General features: G+C 52.9%; 1 protein-coding gene and 1 long non-coding RNA gene across 4 annotated transcripts; one reads left to right on the top strand and one right to left on the bottom strand.

The window, feature by feature from the left end:
• Positions 1-4,160: 4,160 nt before the first annotated feature.
• Plxnb3 (plexin B3) lies at positions 4,161-18,805 on the top strand. 3 transcript variants are annotated; one of them, XM_055591838.1, is made up of 35 exons: positions 4,161-4,216; positions 5,623-6,686; positions 7,147-7,326; positions 7,991-8,119; positions 8,208-8,308; positions 9,072-9,201; positions 9,374-9,530; positions 9,611-9,719; positions 9,802-9,916; positions 10,046-10,171; positions 10,263-10,379; positions 10,482-10,575; positions 10,661-10,830; positions 11,032-11,183; positions 11,396-11,501; positions 12,312-12,442; positions 12,679-12,855; positions 12,958-13,153; positions 13,256-13,495; positions 13,610-13,771; positions 13,841-13,992; positions 14,102-14,202; positions 14,292-14,515; positions 14,671-14,849; positions 15,015-15,081; positions 15,481-15,808; positions 15,911-16,014; positions 16,098-16,194; positions 16,554-16,732; positions 16,877-17,037; positions 17,387-17,534; positions 17,700-17,764; positions 17,832-17,907; positions 18,036-18,110; positions 18,451-18,805. In XM_055591838.1, exons 2-35 carry the CDS (start codon positions 5,628-5,630, stop codon positions 18,553-18,555), a joined length of 5,712 nt encoding a protein of 1,903 aa, XP_055447813.1. In that variant the 5' UTR covers positions 4,161-4,216; positions 5,623-5,627; the 3' UTR covers positions 18,556-18,805. The 3 variants fall into 3 exon arrangements, with proteins under 3 accessions (XP_055447813.1, XP_055447815.1, XP_055447814.1); XM_055591840.1 differs by lacking the exon at positions 13,256-13,495; XM_055591839.1 differs by lacking the exon at positions 18,036-18,110.
• Positions 16,958-19,259, bottom strand: LOC129665285 (uncharacterized). Its single transcript, XR_008718366.1, has 3 exons — positions 19,182-19,259; positions 18,967-19,055; positions 16,958-17,014 (listed from the first exon to the last, which is right to left on the bottom strand). It is a non-coding gene; the product is annotated as an uncharacterized LOC129665285 (long non-coding RNA).
• Positions 19,260-20,085: the final 826 nt, after the last annotated feature.

Below are 20,085 nucleotides of genomic sequence, written 5' to 3'. Positions count from 1 at the left end.
AAAAAAAAAAAAAGATAAAGAAATTGGAAGCTGGCGGTCAAGCTAGGCCTGGTGGCACTCACTTATGATCTTGGCATTCAAGGGGTAGGCAAAGGGATCAAGAATGTGGCACACACTAGTCATCTCAGCACTTGGGTTGAAAACATTAAGATTGGAAGTTCAGGGGTATCCTTGGCTACATAGTGTGTTTCTGACCCTCCTGAACTATGTTAAATTCTGCCCCAAAAAAAGAAAAATAAACAAACAAACTAGTAGTCCAGGAAAGGCAACATAAATCCCATAGATTCTCTGGTGTGGATTACTTTTTTGTGTGCCTTTCTTTCTGTTAACTCAAGTGTTTAAAATCCATTTTTTAGATCTTTTAATAAACTCCAACTCTGCCAGGTATGGTAACACATACCTTTAATCCCAGCACTTAGGAAGCAGAAGTAGGAGGATTTCTGTGAGTTAAAGGCCAGCCTGATCTACAGATTGAGTCCCAGACCAACTAGGGCTATGCAGTGAGACCCTGTTTTCAAAAAGAAAGTATTAAATATTGAAGCTAAAGAGATGACACAGTAGTTAAGAGTCTGACTGCTCTTGCAGGGGACCTAGGTTCTGTCCCCAGTACCCATTTGGCAGCTCACAACTGTTTGTAACTCCTATTCTAGGGTATCTGATGCTTGCTTCTGATCTCTCCAGGCACAAGGCATCAGGCACAAATGTGGACCATACCATACATGCAAGCAAAACAGCCATAAACATAAAATTTAAAAAAAATTGAATTAATTTATTTATTTTACCATATTCTGCCTGCAAGCCAGAAGAGGGCACCAGATCTCATTATAGATGGTTATGAGCCACCATGTGGTTGCTGGGATTTGAATTCAGGAACTCTGGGAGAACAGCCAGCAGTAGTGCTCTTAACCTCTGAGCCATCTCTCCAGCCCCAATAAAATATTTTTTTTGTGCTAAGTGCACTGGATATATTGAAGACACCACATCTGTACAGTGGCAGAGGGGGCTGGGAGAGGCAGGAAGTCCATATTTCTTCTGACCAGTGAGTTCCTATCGAGCACGTGGAAACCCAGGCACACAGCCAGGAGATGGCAGCAGACCAGTAAAGGCTGCCTCCCTACCTATAAATAAATAAATGAATAAATGAATAAATAAATCTATATAGAGCAGGGTGACACATCTGCAAAGGGTGTTAGTAAGAGGAACCAGCTATGTGCAGGATTGCAGCAGCATAATTCACTTTATGTAAGATGTTTGCCCCTGGGGACAGCATATGTCACTGATGTTACCAGCTGCATCTGCTCCTGTCTGCTGTGTGTCTGTGTGTGTGTGGGGGGGGGGGTGGAAGAAGCCTGCGCAGGACATTCACATGTGAAGTTACAGGGAATGAGGCTGCTTGTCCATAGATGCATTTTCATCTGTGAAGAAAGAGGTAGAAAAAATATTCTCAAAACTGAACTGAAGATGTTTGTGTTTTCTTCTTTTTCTTTTCTCTTCCTCTGCCTTCTCTCTCTCTCTCTCTCTCTCTCTCTTTTTGTTTTACAATACAGGGTTTCTCTGTGTACCCTTGGTTGTCCTGGACTCACTTTGTAGATCAGGCTGGCCTCAAACTTTCAGTTATCTGCCTGCCTCTGCCTTAATAGTGCTGGGATTAAAGGCACGTGCCACCATACCCAACTTGGAGAAAAGTCTCTGTATATTCTTAGTTGTTCTGGAACTCTGTAGACCAGGCTGGCCTTAAACTCACAGTGATCTGCCTGCTTCTGCCTCCCTGAGTGCCGGGATTAAAGGCTTGACTTGACTTGAAATTTTCTAAACAATCATCAGCACAGAGCACACCAGTCACCCCAACAGAAGCTATCATCCCATATTCAAAGGGCCTCATTAGCCATTTCCCCTTGTTCGTGGGCTCCTTCATCTTTCTTCCTCATCTCTATGCACTTTCTCACTGCTGACCAGCCTGTAGATAAAGGACATTCCAGGACAGAGAGCTCCCATATTTTCCCATCTTTGTACCTGCACCTATCCAGTACTAAGTTTTCAAGATCCTATGTCTACACTACTAAACATATCTGCAATGCATTTGTTTCTTTCCATGGCCACAGCATCTCTGGTCCAGGCCCCCCTGTATTCTCCATCCCAGGACTGTCTGCTTGCACTTGACAAAATGCTGAGCTGTTGAGAAAACCTGGGAAAGCAAGCTGAAGTTGTTGAGCTCAGCAGCACCCACTACCAATCTTATGCTTCAGTAAGAAGACAAATACTACTTGTTTCCTCAACAGAACATGGGCATGTCACACATTTCCACCTTGCCCTATGCCTACCAAGGTTCACAATTCAAGACCACATGGCCAGATGGATATAGGTTAGAATCCTATAGGTAACAGTAATTACTAGCTGTGAAACTTTCCTTGCCTTGGTTTCCTCACCTGTTATCTGGAGGAAATGACCAAAGCTCCTTCTGGAGTTATGAGGAAGACAAAATGTGTTAATATCATTGTATATGTACCTTTTCTTTCTCTCTAAATGGGCACTTTGTCTGATGCTAGAAAATGCCTACCCAGGACAGTAGCCTGATTTTAGCAGCTCCAGTCAGGTCTTCATAGCCAACCATACATATGCTGAAGCAAGCAAAGGGGATGAAAATCCTGCCTTGTACTGTTAGACAAAGGGGTGGGCCAGGATGTGTTGGGCCCCTAACTTGGGCCAGGTGGGATGTGCTGGGCTGGGCACAATTGAATTGTGGGGTGGGAGACTGGAGCTCCACCAGGACCGTTCCTGGCACAGAAGCTCCTCAGATCATTGGTGGTCCACAGGTAGGTAGGAGCTATGGCTAATTTGGGCATCATGTGCAGGAACCACTGGATCTAAGGACACTGCCTCAAGGCTGCAAAGACAGGGAGAAGCCAGAGTCTGTTGGGCTGACTAAGCTAGTCAAGCAAAGGCTGTCAGACACCACAGTGACACCTGTATGAGACCTGCAGGCATGGTGTCCCCAGGGAATTTAGCAGTGGAGCTAGGAGAGCAAGAACCAAGACTTTTGACCTAAAATGAGAAAGCTGGAGCCAACCTGGAATGGGATGCAATGTAAGGAGGCTGTCTGTTTGGCTCCCCACCCCCACAGCCAACCAATCGGCTCAGCAATGGCTACCTGGAACTTCACCCTGGAGCTTGCTGCTACTGTGAACTATAGAAGTAACTATAGAAGTAAACTCTAAACTAACTAGAAGGGTCCTTATATTGTGGGCCTTGAGGCTAGTTGGCCCCAAGGTGCCCTACAAAAGCAGCAGGGGTGCTAGCTGCTACTGCCACTCCCTTCCCTCCTATAGTAGAAGGATCCAGGCCCATTTTGGGGAAATTTCCTATCCCATGTCTGAAGCCCAGGGCTCAATTCTGGCAAAGTCCCCTGTGGTCCCTCAGCCTCAGCTCCTTCCATGCATTGCCTTCTGCTGCCTTTCCCCCATTACCACTCTGTACCTGGCACAACTTTGCCAGTCTTGAGGATAGGACTGGGTGGGGACAATCCTCTCTTGGGCCGGGCTGCGGGGGAGAAAGTCTTCTCCATGGGCTGTCTTTGTCAGAGCCTCCTCTGCCTTAGCCTGGACAAAGGCAGGCATTGACAGCTGGGATTGGCACTTCAGCCAGGAACAAGGTTACTGAGGCGAAGGCTGGCATTTCACAGGCTTGGCGCCTTTGGCCCTGTAGTGGGGGCTTAAGGGCTACCCTGTGCTCTTTACAGGGGGCCCAGCGAAACTCAGGGAGGAATCACTCTGCACTGGCACAGGAGTTGTGGGTCACGTGGGAAGAATTGGCTCAGGGAAACCCTGTCCCTTTGTCTCTACATCCCAGGGGGTGTCTCCTTGGAGACTGGGGAGTGGCACAGAGCCCCCTGGCTAGAACAGCCCGGGTGGGGGTAAGAACACCAGATAGTGGGTCCCTGGTCTGAGCTTCTGGACAGAGGAGACATTGTTGGGGTGGAGGCAGGGCTGCCTTGGCCAGGCCACTATTGACAAAGCTGCCAGCTGTGGTGGAGCCCGGTCACCAGGCCCTTGCCCCCTCCCCTGCCTCCATCCTCCCCCAGGGCCAGTATGAATGGGGCTGAGCCTCAACTGTCTCCCTCCCACTCAGGACAATGCCCCCCACAGCCATCTTGTGTCCATCGCCACTGCCCTGAGGCAGCTGATGTGAGAAGACCCCATTTCTGCCTGCTGTAGTGGTGGTAAGTGTCTGGGTCCCACATACCCGAAGATATCCCTGAAAGATATAGACAAGGGTAAATTTGCCAGGGCTAGGGCACAGGGCAGCTTTGCAGGGAGCTTCCATATCCTCTGATTTCTTGGCTAACAACACCACCTCCCCCATTACACACACACTCAACTCTGTCACATAGCTACATGGGCGCTAGGGGAAACTGTCTTTCCTGTCTGTGCTCTCCAGATAAGGGGATCTGGGGTCTTTCTGAGCAGCAGTAGGTGACTTCTGGCTGGCACATGCCTATTTGGCCAGCTGTGCAGACACCAGCTCAGTTCAGGATCTGTCACCATCTCCTGCCCTCTTTCCACAGCTCTACTTAGGGTCAAATTCGTCTGACTGTCACCTAGTCAAGTAGTTGGTCAGTGGCTGCTGCTGATTGCTCTTAAAGGGAAGCTGAGAACTGGCCCTTGTTGTCAGTGCCTCAGACTTAGGAGCCCCTCCACTGACATCTAGAGCTACCTCTGTCCTGCTTTCCCATTCCCTGTCCCTCACTTCAGTCAAGCTCTCTCTGACCCTTCTCTCTGATCCTGGCTCTCCTTTTCAGTGCTCCTACACTGAAGACCCTTCTAGAGCCAGGCCTCCACAGACTGTAGCTGCTGGGGTCCATCACTCCTGTACTCTGAGCTGCCTCCTGGTTCCCCAGAGTTTCCCAGCACCCCCCAGGCTTGCTCAAAGCTCTCCTGCCACCCCTGCACTGGGCACCCAGTGGTGGCCTAAGGCCCTGGCCCTGGCCACCTGTTCATTATTATTTGGGGGGATAGTGTGCCTGTGTCTGGCTGCATCTTGGCCAGAAGCCAAAGCTCTCCTTGGCTGCCTTGTCTTTTAAGCTGGCTCTGCCTAGAGTGGGTTTCCTCTCCCTGTCCCTTTTGCCTTGAGACATGATGAACTGGATTCTCTTGTCAGCATATTGTTTGTCTGTCTGGATGACATACCCAGTTGCCCTGTGGAAATAGCTTTCTTCTTCCATGTCCCTCCCTTCTCCCCCTACCCCCGCTCCCGCCCTGTCACTCAGCGTCTCTCTGTCATGACCATGTGGCCTCTCAGGATCTGTCTTCTTTTTAGTCTATATGCATATAAAGCAGAAGATGAAAGAATTCTTTCTTGTGTGTGTCCTCATCCCCATCCTATCTCTTGTCTCTCCAGCTCTAGGACACTTTCATTGTCTTTTCTGTCATCTCCCTGGCTGCCTCCCTCTGAGCCCCATCCACCTCTTTCGGCCTTTTCTCTCTCCCTCCTTCTCTCCCCTCTCCCCTCTTTTTAGCCTCTTTTGCTTTCCTCTGGTCATGTTTCTTTCCCAGTTTAGGTCCCATTCTCTCCCTTGCCCACTTGTGCCTGTTGGAGAATGGAGCATTTTCAGCATTTTCCCATCAGGTCTCATGCTGACTGACTGCCTCCAGGCTCCTGTGATGGCTCCCTGGTCTCCCTTCAGCCTCCACCTTCTGCTGCTGTTTCCACTGCTGTTGCCCTTGACCAGAGCTCATCGCTTCTCTGTACCCAACGCCAGCTTCAACCACCTGGTACTGGCACCAGACCAGGGCACACTCTACGTGGGTGCAGTGAATCATCTCTTCCAGCTCAGCACTGAGCTGAAGATAGAGTCGATGGCTGTCACTGGCCCTGTCATCGACAGCCCTGATTGTGTGCCTTTTCGTGACCTGGCTGAGTGCCCACAGGCCCAGCTCACTGATAATGCCAACCAACTCTTGCTGGTTAGCAGCAGGGCACAGGAGCTGGTGGCTTGTGGGCAAGTGAGGCAGGGTGTGTGTGAGAAGCGGCACCTTGACAATGTGGCTCAGGTGTTGTACCAGGCCGAGGACCCTGGGGACGGGCAGTTTGTGGCTGCCAATACTCCAGGAGTGGCCACAGTAGGCCTAGTGGTGCCCTTGCCAGGTCAAGACTTTCTGCTGGTGGCCAGAGGACTGGCAGGAAAGTTGTCGGCTGGGGTGCCACCTCTGACTGTGCGCCAGCTGTCTGGACCACAGCCTTTCTCCAGCGAAGGTCTGGGAAGGCTCGTAGTGGGTGATTTTTCAGACTATAACAATAGCTATATAGGAGCCTTTTCTGATGCCCACTCTGCCTACTTTGTCTTCCGTCGCCGAGGGGCCAGGGCCCAGGCTGAGTATCGCTCCTACGTAGCTCGTGTCTGCCTGGGAGATGTCAACCTTTACTCCTATGTGGAAGTGCCCCTTGCCTGCCATGGTCAGGGTCTTATCCAGGCTGCCTTTCTCCTTGCTCCAGACACCTTGCTAGGTGCGTTTGCGGCAGGCACAAGTCAGGCACAGGCAGCCCTGTGTGCCTTTCCCTTAGCTGACCTTAACAGGAGTATGGAACAGGCTAGGCGACTTTGCTATACCACTGGCGGTCAGGGTCCCAACGGCATGGAAGAAGCCACTGTGGAGTATGGTGTCACGTCCCGTTGCATCACCCTGCCTCCTGTGAGTGGGGAGAGCCTGGCTCCCAAAATTTGATGGGTGTGGGGGAGGGGATGGTTCTGTCTTTACTTTCTGTGCCTTGCCCTGCTTTGCCAGCCCTCTCCCTCTGTGATATGGGGCAGAGTGTTCTCCAGGAGTAGCTACTGGTTCACCTCTTGGTTGGGTATATCAATAAATAGTAGATGGCTCTGTTTCCAAGCTCTGATCTGCTCTCAGCCTGTTTCATTCTCTCTCTCTTTCTCTGTGGGACAAGTTGTGATGTTGTGGGGCTTAAGAAGAGCCTTCCAGACCCTCCTGGCCAGGATACTCTGGCCTTCAATGCCTCCCAACTCCTTTCTCACTGGCTGTGGGGTGAGAAAGGCCCTCCCCTGGGAGCAGAGGAGGGCCTTCCCACCCTCTGTTCCCAGGAGAGGGCCTGCCCACTCCCTCCTGGGAATTGATTCTCTATACCTTGCCTATCTAGGACTCCCCTGAGTCATACCCCTGTGGTGATGAACACACCCCCAGCCCCATCGCAGGCCGCCAACCCCTGGAGGCGCAGCCTCTGCTGCAGCTGGGACAGCCCATCAGTGCTGTGGCTGCTCTTCAGGCAGATGGGCACACGATAGCCTTCCTGGGAGACACCCAGGGCCAGCTCCATAAGGTGAGATCCTGAGCAGTGGGGGTGGTTTGGGATGGCCATCACACTTTCAGGCCCAGCTTTGCTACTTGTCCAGGTGGCCCTGATAGTTGTGGCTCAGGAAAGCCTCAGGACACTCCATCTCTCAGTTACACCCCACCGGTGGGTCAGAAGGTCTCATTGCACCTGGGTATCTGGTAGGACACACCTCCTGCTGTGATCCCCAAATGAGAAACTATCCCAGAACCCCTGGAAGCAGCTATCCCTTCTCTAATCAAAAAGGGTGGTGCTTAAGGTGGCTGGGGATGATTGTAGGCAGGCCCAAAGCACCTGATGCTCAGAACTAGCCTAGACCCGGGATTCTCTCTAAGGCAAAACCTGCCTCCCAGTGAACGTTTTGTCTTTATAGCTGCCCTTCTCTTGTGGCAGAATGACCTGGTATTCAAGAGAGAGCCTCAGCCGGGGTGATTCTGTTGCCCCAGCCTTGTTACTTCCTGGAGAATGGCTTAACCTTGAGGGTGATGAATGGGAGAAAGTGGCATGTCTCTGCCTTGATGGCTACTTCCTGAGAGTCATTATGTAAAGGAGCCAAGAAAACATGCAACTTTAATGGTCAGCATTAAGCCATGAAGAGAGCTGGCCTTGGCTTGGCAGGGTGGCCCAGTCCTATTTTTGTGCCCCTACCCAGGTCTTCCTAAATGGCTCCCAAGGTCAAGTATACCATTCGCAGCAAGTGGGGCCTCCAGGCTCAGCCATTAGCCCAGACCTGCTAGTAGACAGCAACGGGGACCACCTCTATGTCCTGACTTCCCAGCAGGTAAGGCCTGTCTCTGAGCTGGATGGGATGTGTCTAAGTGGCCCGCATCTTTGTAACCACCTTCACCTCTCGCTCACTGCCCATCCAGGTAGACCGGATACTTGTAGCAGCCTGTCCTCAGTTCCCTAACTGCACCACCTGCCTCCAGGCCAGGGACCCTCTTTGTGGTTGGTGCATCCTTCAGGGAAGGTGAGCATGGGCCCAGGCTTGAACCAACAGGCACTGGGAGGGGCAGGAAGCTGTCCACGGAAGCAGCTGTAGGTGTACCAAGAGGCCAACTTGGCTCAGTGTCGTTGAGCACCTTAATACCACCCAGCTCACTGGGTTGCTGTTCACCTCTCATTCCAGTAGTCCTACCTCAAACCAGACCTCTGACATCTCTCCCAGGACCCATCACTGGCTGCTGGTGCTGTCATCCCAGGACTTATTTATGGAAACCTGAAGTATAGGCTGGGTCTATAGCTCAGTTAGTGGAGTGCTTGCCTAGCATGCACAAAACTCTGGGTTCAACTCTTACCATGTATAAACTAGGCATGATGATGAATACCTGTAATCCCAGCACTTGGGAGGTAGATACAGGAAAACGAGAAATCCAAGGTCATCTTCAGCTACAGTTTGAGGCCCACCTGGTATACATGAGCCCTTGTTGGAAGAGAGGGAAAGAGGGAAAAAAGAAAGAAGAAGGGAAGAAGGAATAGAGAGGAGGGAACAATTGAGAGGGAAAGGAGAGATGGGGAAGAAAGGGAAGGATGGAGAGGGAGGGAGGAAGAAAGGAAGGAAGGAAGCCAGTGTTTCCCTCTTACTCTCAGTTTAGGCTAAAGCCTGCATCCTGGCCTTGAAGCCCTATGTCCCCTTCTCCCCTCCTTACTGCAATGCAGCCAGGCCATCCTCCTAACCCCACATCAGGAAACCGGAGATTCACATGGTGAATCAATGGGCCCCTGCCCGGCAGGTGTACTCGGAGGGGCAAGTGTGGACGGGCAGCCCAGCCAAACCAGTGGCTGTGGAGCTATGAAGACAATGACTGCCTTCACATCCAGAGCCTGCTACCAGCCCAGCATCCCCGCCAGGAACAGGGCCAGGTGAGGCACTGACACTGCCGGTCTTCCAGCCAGTGTGGCCATTGCCTGTGGGAGCTCAGACTTAGCTGCTTCCTGTCCATTTCTGCCTTAGCTGAATCTGCCCACTACCCCAGCATGACACTTATACCACTCCACTCAAGATCCATCTCTGTTTCCCTCTCATGTGTCACAGGTCACACTGTCTGTTCCTCAGCTGCCCACATTAGCCATGGGTGAATACTTCCATTGTGCCTTCGGGGACTATAAAAGTCTGGGTCATGTGGAAGGGCCCCATGTGCTCTGTGTCACCCCTCCTCATGATCAGGTGCCACCTAACCCTCCGGGCTCAGGTGAGTGGGCCCTTGGGTAGAGTGGAACTGGAATGTACAGGAGCTACAAGACCTTCTCCGCAACCACTGACCTCTTCCAGATCATGTCACCTTGCCCCTGGCCCTGATGTTTGAGGATGTGGTCGTGGCTGCCACCACATTCTCCTTCTATGACTGCACTGCTGTCCAGGCCTTGGAAGTGGCTGCCCCGTGAGTTCCCTCGCCTAGCTCCTGATGGGTCCGTGTGGAATCCCAGATGGCACCCAGCCTAAGAACACCCCTGCCCTTCTAGGTGCCGCACTTGTGTTAGCAGCCGGTGGCAGTGCCGCTGGTGCCCCCAGGGTAGCCACTGTGTGTACGGAGAGCACTGCCCAGAGGGTGAGAAGACTGTCCATGGTGCCCAGGAGGTGGGTATGACTGACACACAAGCTCCTTGCACTTAATCAATCCAGAAAGCCACTCCAGCAGGACAGCACCCAACCCACCCAGGAGTGGTCCCATGCAATTCTGAAAAACTAAGGCCATTCTTTCCCTAGGTGGGAATCCAGGTTCGTGAACCGGGGGCTTGCCCCCAGGTTGAGGGTCTAGCAAGTCCCCAGTTGGTGCATGTGGGCTTGGAGAGCCATGTGGCCCTGCACATTCAGAACCTTCACTATTTCCAAGTGAGTAGTCAGGTGGATGGGGGGGGGGCGGGGGAAGATGAGAGAGTAGACAGTGTCTGCAGACTAACATCATGGCATCCACACCTTCCAGGGCCTGCCTGCCTCTTACTACTGCTGGCTAGAGCTGTCTGGAAAATTGCAGAAGCTACCTGCCTCCCTAGAGGAGACATCCAGGGACTCTGGCCTTATTCACTGCCAGGCCCAGCAGGTGAAAGGCTGCTTGTTGTCTTAGGTAGCCCCCTCCACTGGACCCCCCCCCCCCACATGCCCCAAGTCAGGGGTCAAGCCTGACCCTGTCCTCTGCCCACAGTTTCACCCCTCTATGTCCCAGTGGGAGCTCCCAGTACCCATCTATGTAACCAGGGGTGAGAGCCAGCGGCTGGACAATGCTGGTGATCTTCATGGTGAGCCCTGAGGTGACAAAGCAGGTGGGGAACAAGATGTGCAGCTCATGGGCAGTGGCTCAGCATGCTGTCCCACCTTCCCTAGTGACTCTATATGACTGTGCCATGGGTCACCCGGACTGCAGCCACTGCCAGGCAGCCAATGAGAGCCTCAGCTGTTTGTGGTGTGGTGACGGCCAGCCTGCCTGCCGCTATGGGCCACTGTGTCCACCAGGTGCTGTGGAGCAGCTATGCCCTACACCCAGCATTGATTTGGTGAGAGTCTCCTCCTGTAGACCCTAGCTTCCCCATTCCTCAAGGTTCCTGCTTCCACTGTCCAATACTCTCTTTGATTTAGACTCCCAGTCCCTAGTAGCTTGGTCTAGACATTTTCCAGTAATTGGCTGCCTGGGCACCACCACAGCAAAGTGAGATATGGCTTTGGGGGATCCTATCTGCCATATTTCCCTGCTACAGATTGAACCCCTGACTGGTCCCCCAGAAGGTGGGTTGGCCATCACTATCCTGGGTTCCAACCTGGGCCAGACCTTTAATGACGTGAGAATTGCTGTGACTGTGGCTGGCCGGATCTGTCACCCTGACCCTTCTCTCTACCGCATCTCTACTCGGTGAGGCACCTCATAGGTGGGGGAGGGGAGTAGGCCTTCAGAAACTGGTCACCCAGAGAGAGGGGAGGATTGCACCCAGGAAATGTGAAGCCCTGGGTCCGAGCACACAAGGGAAACAAGCATCAGAGGGGGAACAGGCTCCAGGCAGCCCCTGGCAGGCTGCCCCAGGATCCGCCGGGGGTTTGAGCAGCTCCTGGATCTTGATTCATTAGAATTGTGTGTGAGACATCTCCTGCTCCCAGTGGCACTGCTGGGCCAGTCCAAGTGGCCATTAAGAGCCGTCCTCCTGGCATCTCAACCCAGCACTTTACCTACCAGGTCAGTAACTCCCCTAAGGTGGTCTTAATGCAAGTGCAAGGTATGATGGGAAGGAAGACTATGTAAAGATGCCAAACTGGATCCAAGAGCAGCAGGAGCAGGTGGCAGCAGTGCATGCCTTTAATCCCAGCACTTTGGAGACAGAGGCAGGTGGATCTTTGAGTTCTAGGCCAGCCTGGTCTACAGAGTTCCAGGGCAGCCAGGGCTGTTCCACAGAGAAATTTTGTGTCAAACTCCCATCCCCCCAAAAAGAGCAGCCAGAAGCACTGCTGCTAAGTCCAAGAAGGAAGCCACATGATTTCAGTGGAGAGCAGGCTGGAGGCAGTGTTGTGATGGCAGGCAGGCAGTAAGGAAGCAAGAACAGCAGATAACCAGCAGACAACAGCAACACCAGGGTGAAGAATACACAGAACTTATTGCAGGCCTGGTAGGGGGTGTAGGAAAAGTAGGAATACCTCCCAGATGCTAGCCTGAGCAGTAGGCACAGATTGGACCACTGTGCACTAGAAAGTCCAAGGTGGAGGTAGAAGGGAGCAGTGGGTTAGGACAAGTTCTGCTGCAGTGCCCCAGGTTGGTGACTGGATCTCCCAAAGTTTAGACTTTGGGAGATCCCCAGTGTAAGCTGCTCAAGACGGGGAAGGTGGTCACAAGAGCAGGGGTAGACAGGATGGGAGCTAGCCTAAGCTAGCTTGGCATTTCAAGAAGGAGGGGTCCAGTTGACTAAGTCCCCTGACTCAGGAGACCAACAAGTGGGCTTGCACCTCAAAGCTGGAAGGCCTTCAGGATGGGCTCTTTTTGTCTGTTCCCCAGGACCCTGTCCTGCTGGATCTGAATCCTCAGTGGGGACCCCAGGCGGGGGGCACCAAGCTCACCATCCGTGGGCAGTACCTCCAGACAGGAGGCAACGTCAGTGCCTTTGTAGGTGACCAGCCTTGCCCCATGTGAGTACCCAGCACATCTCGCCTGCTCCACGCCTAACTGCTGTCAACTGGGGGACCCTCTTGCACAATGGGGCAGTGGATTCAAGGCTTCCTTGAAATTCTGAGAGAACTGGTGCTAGGCCCATATTCCTATTGTAACCTCTGCCCCCAATGAGGGAAGCAAGTGGGGTGTTTTCCTGGAAGACTGGCCTCTCACTAGGGCTGAGCCCAAAGTGAGAACATGCCCTCCCCTGCAGCCAGGAACCTGTGTGCCCTGAAGCCATCATCTGTCACACCATGCCCCAGGCTGAGCCAGGAGAAGCAGTCGTCCTTGTAGTCTTTGGCCATGTTGAGCGCAAACTGTTCAACACCCCCTTTCGATACACTGCCAACCCCCAACTGATAGCAGCAGAGCCTAGTGTCAGCTTCCGGGGGTAAGCAAATGAACAACCCACAGCAAGCCACTGGAAAAATGGGGTACTTGGGCTGAACTACCCAAGATTCTCTCAACTCTTTTGACTTCAATCATGGCACAGAGGTGGACGAGTGATCCGAGTCAGGGGTACAGGCTTAGATGTCGTGTGGCAGCCCTTGCTGTCTGTGTGGCTGGAGGATGAGGCCCAGGTGAAGGCTTTGGGTGTCCAGGCCCAGGATGTGAACCCAAGGAGGAGCTGTGGTGCCCCTGCTGCCGATCCCCAGACTTGTATCCAGCTCGAGGGTGGCTTGCTACAGGTGAGTTCCTCTACCACCTCTAGCAGGGAACAGAGCCATCCCCAGGGAATGCTCAGTGAGGGGGCAGGGAAAGTCAATGATCTGCATCCCTGCCTCCTCCAGTGCTCCACCCTGTGCTCTGTCAACTCATCCAGCCTCCTCCTGTGCCACAGTCCAGCAGTGCCAGACGGGGCCCTCCCAAAGCGAGTCTTCTTTTCCCTAGACAATATGCAAGTAGACTTTGCCAGTGCTAGTGGGGGCCAGGGATTCCTGTACCAGCCTAACCCTCGCCTGGTTCCACTCAGTCATGAGGGGATCACTCATCCCCACCGCCTCAAGCCAGGCCATGTCCTGGATGTGGAGGTAAGTGTGCCACTAGCCAGACACTGCCCGTGCACTCACCATCCTGAAGAAGAAGGGGTAGGGTCAGGGAATGGTCCCACAGGCTCAGGCTCTTGCTCTTGCTATGTGTCCCAGGGTGAGGGCCTCAATCTGGGGATCACCAAGGAGGAGGTGCAGGTGCACATTGGCGATGGAGAGTGCCTGGTGAAGACCCTGACACTGACTCACTTGTACTGTGAGCCACCCTCGCAAGCCCCTCAGCCCACCAATGGTTCAGGCACCCTGCCACAGTTGGTGGTGAGTGTATGCCCCCCGGTGGATGGGCCCTGTATTGTAGGCCCTAGCTCAGGAGCTGTGCTTTTCCAGGTGCAGATGGGCAATGTGCGCCTGACTCTGGGCCCTGTGCAGTATGAAGCAGAGCCCATGATGTCCATGGTTCCTGTGGAGGCCCAGGTGGGCCTGGGCCTGGGTGCTGCTATGCTGATTGCCGCAGTGCTCCTCCTCACCCTCACGTACAGGTGAGGGTGCTCCCTCTTCAGCGCATGTGGGCAAACTTCCCATAGCAAGCCCTAGGCCAGTGGCCATGCTGGTCTCAGCCTGTGGCTGATACCTGGCTTCTGGCTCCAGGCACAAGAGCAAGCAGGCCCTGCGAGACTATCAGAAGGTGCTGGTGCAGTTGGAGAACCTGGAGACTGGTGTGGGTGACCAGTGCCGCAAGGAGTTCACAGGTGTGTCTGTGTGGGGAAGAGGGGTTCAAGTGGGAGGACAGGATATCCACCAGGCCTGAACTTACATCTTGATGGATCCTGGTCTGCAGACCTGATGACTGAGATGACAGACCTCACCAGTGACCTAGAGGCTAGTGGGATTCCCTTCCTGGATTACCGAACATATGCTGAGCGTGCCTTCTTTCCCGGCCATGGTGGCTGCCCACTGCAGCCAGGGCTCGAAGGGCCTGGGGAAGAGGGTCGCCATGCCACCGTGCGTCAGGGATTCACACAACTCTCCAATTTGCTCAACAGCAAGCTCTTCCTTCTCACAGTGAGAGCCACATGGATGGTGGGGACAGGCAGGGCAGGGGAGTCTCGGCAGGTAGGCAGGTGGGGCTGGAGACTGGCTGGCCCCTGGTAGAGACACGGCTGTAGAAAGAGGGAGGGTATGGAGTTTTGTGGAATGAATACTAATTCCCTGTCCAGCTCATCCACACCCTAGAGGAGCAGCCCAGCTTCTCCCAGAGGGACCGCTGCCACGTGGCTTCATTACTTTCCCTGGCTCTGCACAGCAAGCTTGAGTATTTGACGGACATCATGAGAACTCTGCTTGGTGACCTTGCAGCCCATTATGTACACAAGAACCCCAAGCTCATGTTACGCAGGTTGGCCTTGACCTGGATGTGGGGGCAGGGGCAGGGGCTCACCTCTGACCCATTCCTAATACATGCTGCTGAGTGGGATCAGGCTCTGAGGTCAGGAGCCGGGAACTTCAGGACTAGCAGATTTGAGGACTATTCTCACCAGGATTCTGGGCCTCTTCCATACAGGACAGAGACCATGGTAGAGAAGCTGCTCACCAACTGGCTATCCATCTGTCTCTATGCCTTCTTGAAGGTGAGGGGCACTCTCCAACATGCCTCCCTGGCATTTAAGAACTTCTACCTGCTTGTGGTCTCCATACCTAACTCCCTCCCAGAACCCTCGGCTGAGATTTAGGGTGGGCTAGCTAATGAAGGTCATGAGATCCTTTTCTCTGCTCAATGGACCCATGAGAAGCCCAAGACAAGAGACTGCTGGAAAGGAAAGGCATTGTGCCCCTTCTTCAGCTGACTGTTAAACAGGGACAAAACGGGCTTGGGGCCCCAGCCCAGGGGCCTGTGTTGGCTGGTTGACCTCTGTTCATTTTTGCTGTAGGCTGCTAACTGCCCCTCCCTGTCCCACCATGCCCTCTGCTGGGCCTTGCTGGGTCCACTAGCCCTGTGGCCAATAGCTGGTCCATCTTAATTGTTGTAGGAAGTGGCTGGTGAGCCACTGTATATGCTCTTCCGGGCCATCAAGTACCAGGTGGACAAGGGCCCTGTGGACGCTGTGACAGGCAAGGCAAAACGAACTCTGAATGATAGCCACCTGCTACGAGAGGATGTGGAATTCCGGCCCCTGACTCTGATGGCACTGGTGGAGCCTGGGGCTGCTGGGGCAGCAGGGAACAGCAATGTGCATCAAGTGCCAGCCCGGGTGCTTGACACAGATACCATTACCCAAGTCAAGGAGAAGGTGTTGGATCAAGTCTACAAGGGAACCCCCTTCTCCCAGAGGCCTTCAGTGTACTCCCTAGACCTTGGTGAGAAAGCCAACCCCACTCCCTACTCACTCACTGCTCTTCCCATGCTTGAAGCTGCTCAGCTACTGCTATGAACTTATGGGATTCTCTGGGTCCCTCTAGAGTGGCGCTCAGGCCTAGCTGGTCACCTAACCCTCTCAGATGAGGATTTGACCTCTGTGACTCAAAACCAATGGAAGAGACTCAACACCCTACAACACTACAAGGTGCTAATGGGTGGTAACAGGCCAGGGTGGATGGGCAGGGGCTGCCTCTAGGGTCAGTCTGTGCTCTCATTCCCTGCCTGCAGGTCCCAGATGGAGCAACGGTGGTTCTCATTCCTCAACTGCATAATGGTGGTACTGTCTCCCAGAGTCTGGGCCAGACTGGCTGCCCCTCCGGAGAAAGTAAGTTCCTTGGCCCAGCCATTCCCATCTGCCAGAAGCCCCAGCACTGTTGGGGTGGTCCAGGTTAGACTCGCTAGACCCCCAGGCTGGGCCAGCAGAAGTCCTAGCTACTTTATCTGCCTCATCTAGTTTTCCCACCCCTCCTTGCCAGTGGGATAGCCAAATCTCCAGGCTGAACCAAGGTGTGGAAATTCTGGAAGCATGATGTATCAGGCTGAGCAAGTTCCTGAGCTTGTCCCTGACCTTATCCCTTCTTGCTCTTTCCTCACCCCATCCCAAGAGAAGTATAGGCTGCATATCCTTAGGTTGCATGATGAGGGCAGGAGAATGAGACTGAAGCCAAGCTTCTGTGTTCTTAGACACTCCCATGCTGGAAGACAGTGAGGAGGGTGGAGTTCGGCTCTGGCACCTAGTAAAGGCCACTGAGGAGCCAGAAGGAGGCAAAGTGCGGCGTAGCAGCCTCCGGGAACGAGAACGAGAACGGGCACGAGCCAAGGCCATTCCTGAGATCTATCTCACTCGCTTACTTTCAATGAAGGTTGGTGCAGCCAGAGGAGCCAGGCAATGGATCAGGGTTGTCAAGGAATTGTGACTGAGCTTGGGAGAAGGTATGGTTTTGATGAGGCAGGGGGTAGTTCCCTTTACACCCCGCCTTCACATGATCCTCATGACCTTCCTGTAGGGCACCTTGCAGAAGTTTGTGGATGACACCTTCCAGGCCATTCTTAGTGTGAACCATCCTGTGCCTATTGCTGTTAAGTACCTTTTTGACTTCCTGGATGAGCTGGCAGAGAAACATGGCATCGAGGATCCAGAGACCCTGCACATTTGGAAAACAAACAGGTACCCTTCTTGTTGACTCATCTATTTCCCACCTTGTGGGTGGTCTACTGAATTTCAGAGGCACAAGGACATTATGACAAAGGTAGGAGGTCCAGGAACCCAGGCTTTATACAGTATAAACACCTTGAGTTTCTGTCCTCATTCTCCATCTTGAATAGGAGGGTCCAGCCTCAGGTCACTTGGACCATGAGGATAGCTTCCCATGGAAAATGAAGCCTGAGTTCCCTGCTGCCTAGGTCCTCAGCTCTAGGACAGACATCCATGTGGAGGAGTGGGGAGCTGGTGTATAGAGAGAAGAGGCCACAATGGCAGGCCAGGCTTCATCCCCACACTTGACCTGTGTCTCCAGCTTACTGCTGCGGTTCTGGGTGAATGCCTTGAAGAACCCACAGCTCATCTTTGATGTGCGGGTGTCAGACAACGAGAATGCCATCTTGACTGTGATTGCACAGACCTTCATCGACTCCTGCATGGTCTCAGAGCATAAAGTGGGCCGGGTGAGGGCAAAAGCAGGGCATGAGAGGCAAATAAAGGTTTGTGGGAGAAACCCAGTGCAGAGCCTGGATGCTTAGAGGGATGCCATCATGGAAGTAGGAGATGGTGGGGTAAGGTGGTTCTCCTACCTCCCTGTTTATAACTCTCACCTCCTCTACCTGGAACAGGATTCTCCGGTGAACAAACTGCTCTACGCCCGGGAGATCCCTCGCTATAAGCAGATGGTGGAGAAGTAGGTATCAGAGCCTTTGGAGCTGGGGATCAGAGACGCAGGCCCCTAAACCTGTTAACTTCTCTAGGTACTATGCGGACATTCGCCAGAGCTCTCCAGCAAGCTATCAGGAAATGAATTCAGCTCTGGCTGAACTCTCTGGGGTAAGGCATGGCCCAAGGGACCTCTCCTGCACATTTAGGGCAAAAGAAACTGGCAGTACAGAAATGGTGAGCCTTGGGTCTTGAGGTTTGGGATAAGGGACTCACTGACCCCCACATGCTACCCATAGAACTATACCTCTGCTCCCCACTGTCTGGAGGCTCTTCGAGAACTTTACAACCACATCCACAGGTATTATGACCAGGTGAGACCAGAGCACTCTTGAGGGGAGAGGGCAGGCACTTGGAGGAGATATAGCTAAGACAAGAACTCACAGGACCTCTCTGATGGGGGTGGGGGGAGCCAATAGGGTTAGGGGTGGCCCAATCCAGATAGAGTGAAGAAAGGACAGGAGTCATCCTAGGCTGGAAGAGCCCAGGTTGGGAAATGGTCTTGGTTTTCATCAGGGTCTCCCTGGGCAGGTCTCCAGCAGAACCCCTACTCTGATTATCCCAGGCCCTTGTTGAGACTGGAAGAAGACTGATGGCCCTGAGCAGTTGGACACAGGGGTGGGATTTCAAGCAGGTACTCTGCTCTTCTAACAGATTATCAGTGCCCTGGAAGAGGACCCAGTGGCTCAGAAGATGCAGCTGGCTTGCCGCCTGCAGCAGATCGCTGCCCTGGTGGAGAACAAAGTGACTGACCTGTGAACTAGGGCAACAGTGGTCATCTGAGACCTGCCAGCTTATAGAACAGTGAGCAGGATCCACCACCAAAGTACCTTACAACCCTGACCAAGCAGTGACTGAAGAGGGGTCAGCAAGGCTAGATAGAGTGCCTACTGCCACCCATCTAGCTTGTTTCTAATTTATAATGATCCCTACCCTCTCTCCCACTGTATTTATTTGCTTGCTGGAAAATCACATCTAGAAATAAATTATAAACATATCTGTTTAAAAACAATCTCAATCTGCGGCTCCTGCCTTTACCTGCCAAGTGTCAGTTCTCAGGACTCCCTGGGGCTGAGGTGAGAGGCATGAGTTGGGGTTGTAGGGGAACCATCTGCATTCCCACCTTCCAACTCTAGAATGCCACTTCTCCCAATGCCAGGGTTCACTCACCAGACACGCTCAGGTTCTGCACAAGGCTTTTCTACAAGCCTTTCTTCTGTTCAGCTTTGCTCTTGGTCTAATGGCTGTAATTTGCCACCCTTGGGGAAAGAAGAGGTAATTGGGATTTTTATAGTTTGTCCTGTCCCTCCTTTCCTGACCTCCCAAGCTCTTCAGGGAAGCTGTTCTTTCTATGCCTGCCTCACCCATAGCAGTTTTTTTCTTACCATAGGACACTGGCCAAAGTGACTCTTGTCTTGATATAATCAGAGCCACTGCCAAGGGCCCTCCGCTTCATTCAGAAGTTTCTGGCTAGCCTCCTAGCTTCACTTTTGCTCTTTATTGTAATCTAAAAGCACTTAGAGTAGACTCTCTCTTACACTCTCATTCTCTCTTATTTTCTCTATATGACTGTTTTGCCTGCATGTATGCCTACACACCCTTTGTGTGCCTGGTGTGCAGGAAGGCCACAAGAGGGTGACAGATCCTCTGGGATTTGAGGTTGTAGACATGCTGTGAGCTGTCATGTAGGTGCTGGGACTTGAACTTGGACAATAATAGCCAGTATCCTTAACCACTGAGCCATCTCTACAGCCCTTCCCCCTTTTTTGGAAGATAGGGTCTCATGCATCCCAGGCAGGCCTTGAACTTGCTATGTAGCTGGAGGATAATCTTGAACTTTTGATCCTCCTGAGTACTATGATTACAGGCACATTCCACCACAACTGGTTTATGAAGTGCTGGGCATCATTCTTCCAGCTGAAGAGACTTTCCAAAGTCCCAGAAGTACTTGTTCACTTTTCTGGAACTCTCCAGTGGTACCCATAAACTCCGGGTGATGTTCTCAGTTGTCTTCCCAGGTCCTTGCATTCTGTAAGATGCTGGCACATGGCAGTCTCCTTGTGTGCCCTGTGTTGCTCTGACTGCTTCTGGGGACTTAATGCTTCCTGGTACCTCAGGATACACAGGATCTCTCGGTTACCACCTAGCTTATGGGCAGCAACTCTGGTTGTTTTGTTCTCCTGGTGAACAGAGCAGAGATGGCCCACAGCAGCAACCTGCAAATGTTGGTGGAGACAGTCATCAAGGTAGAGGCAGCCAGCTCTGGAGGCTATACAAGTCTGCAGTGAT

The sequence above is a fragment of the Psammomys obesus genome, unplaced genomic scaffold (assembly GCF_907164565.1).
Source record: "Psammomys obesus unplaced genomic scaffold, mPsaObe1.curated_primary_1811, whole genome shotgun sequence".
Taxonomy (NCBI): domain Eukaryota; kingdom Metazoa; phylum Chordata; class Mammalia; order Rodentia; family Muridae; genus Psammomys; species Psammomys obesus.
The sequence above is the reverse complement of the archived record's forward strand: the minus strand, read 5'-3'. Positions and strand labels throughout refer to the sequence as shown.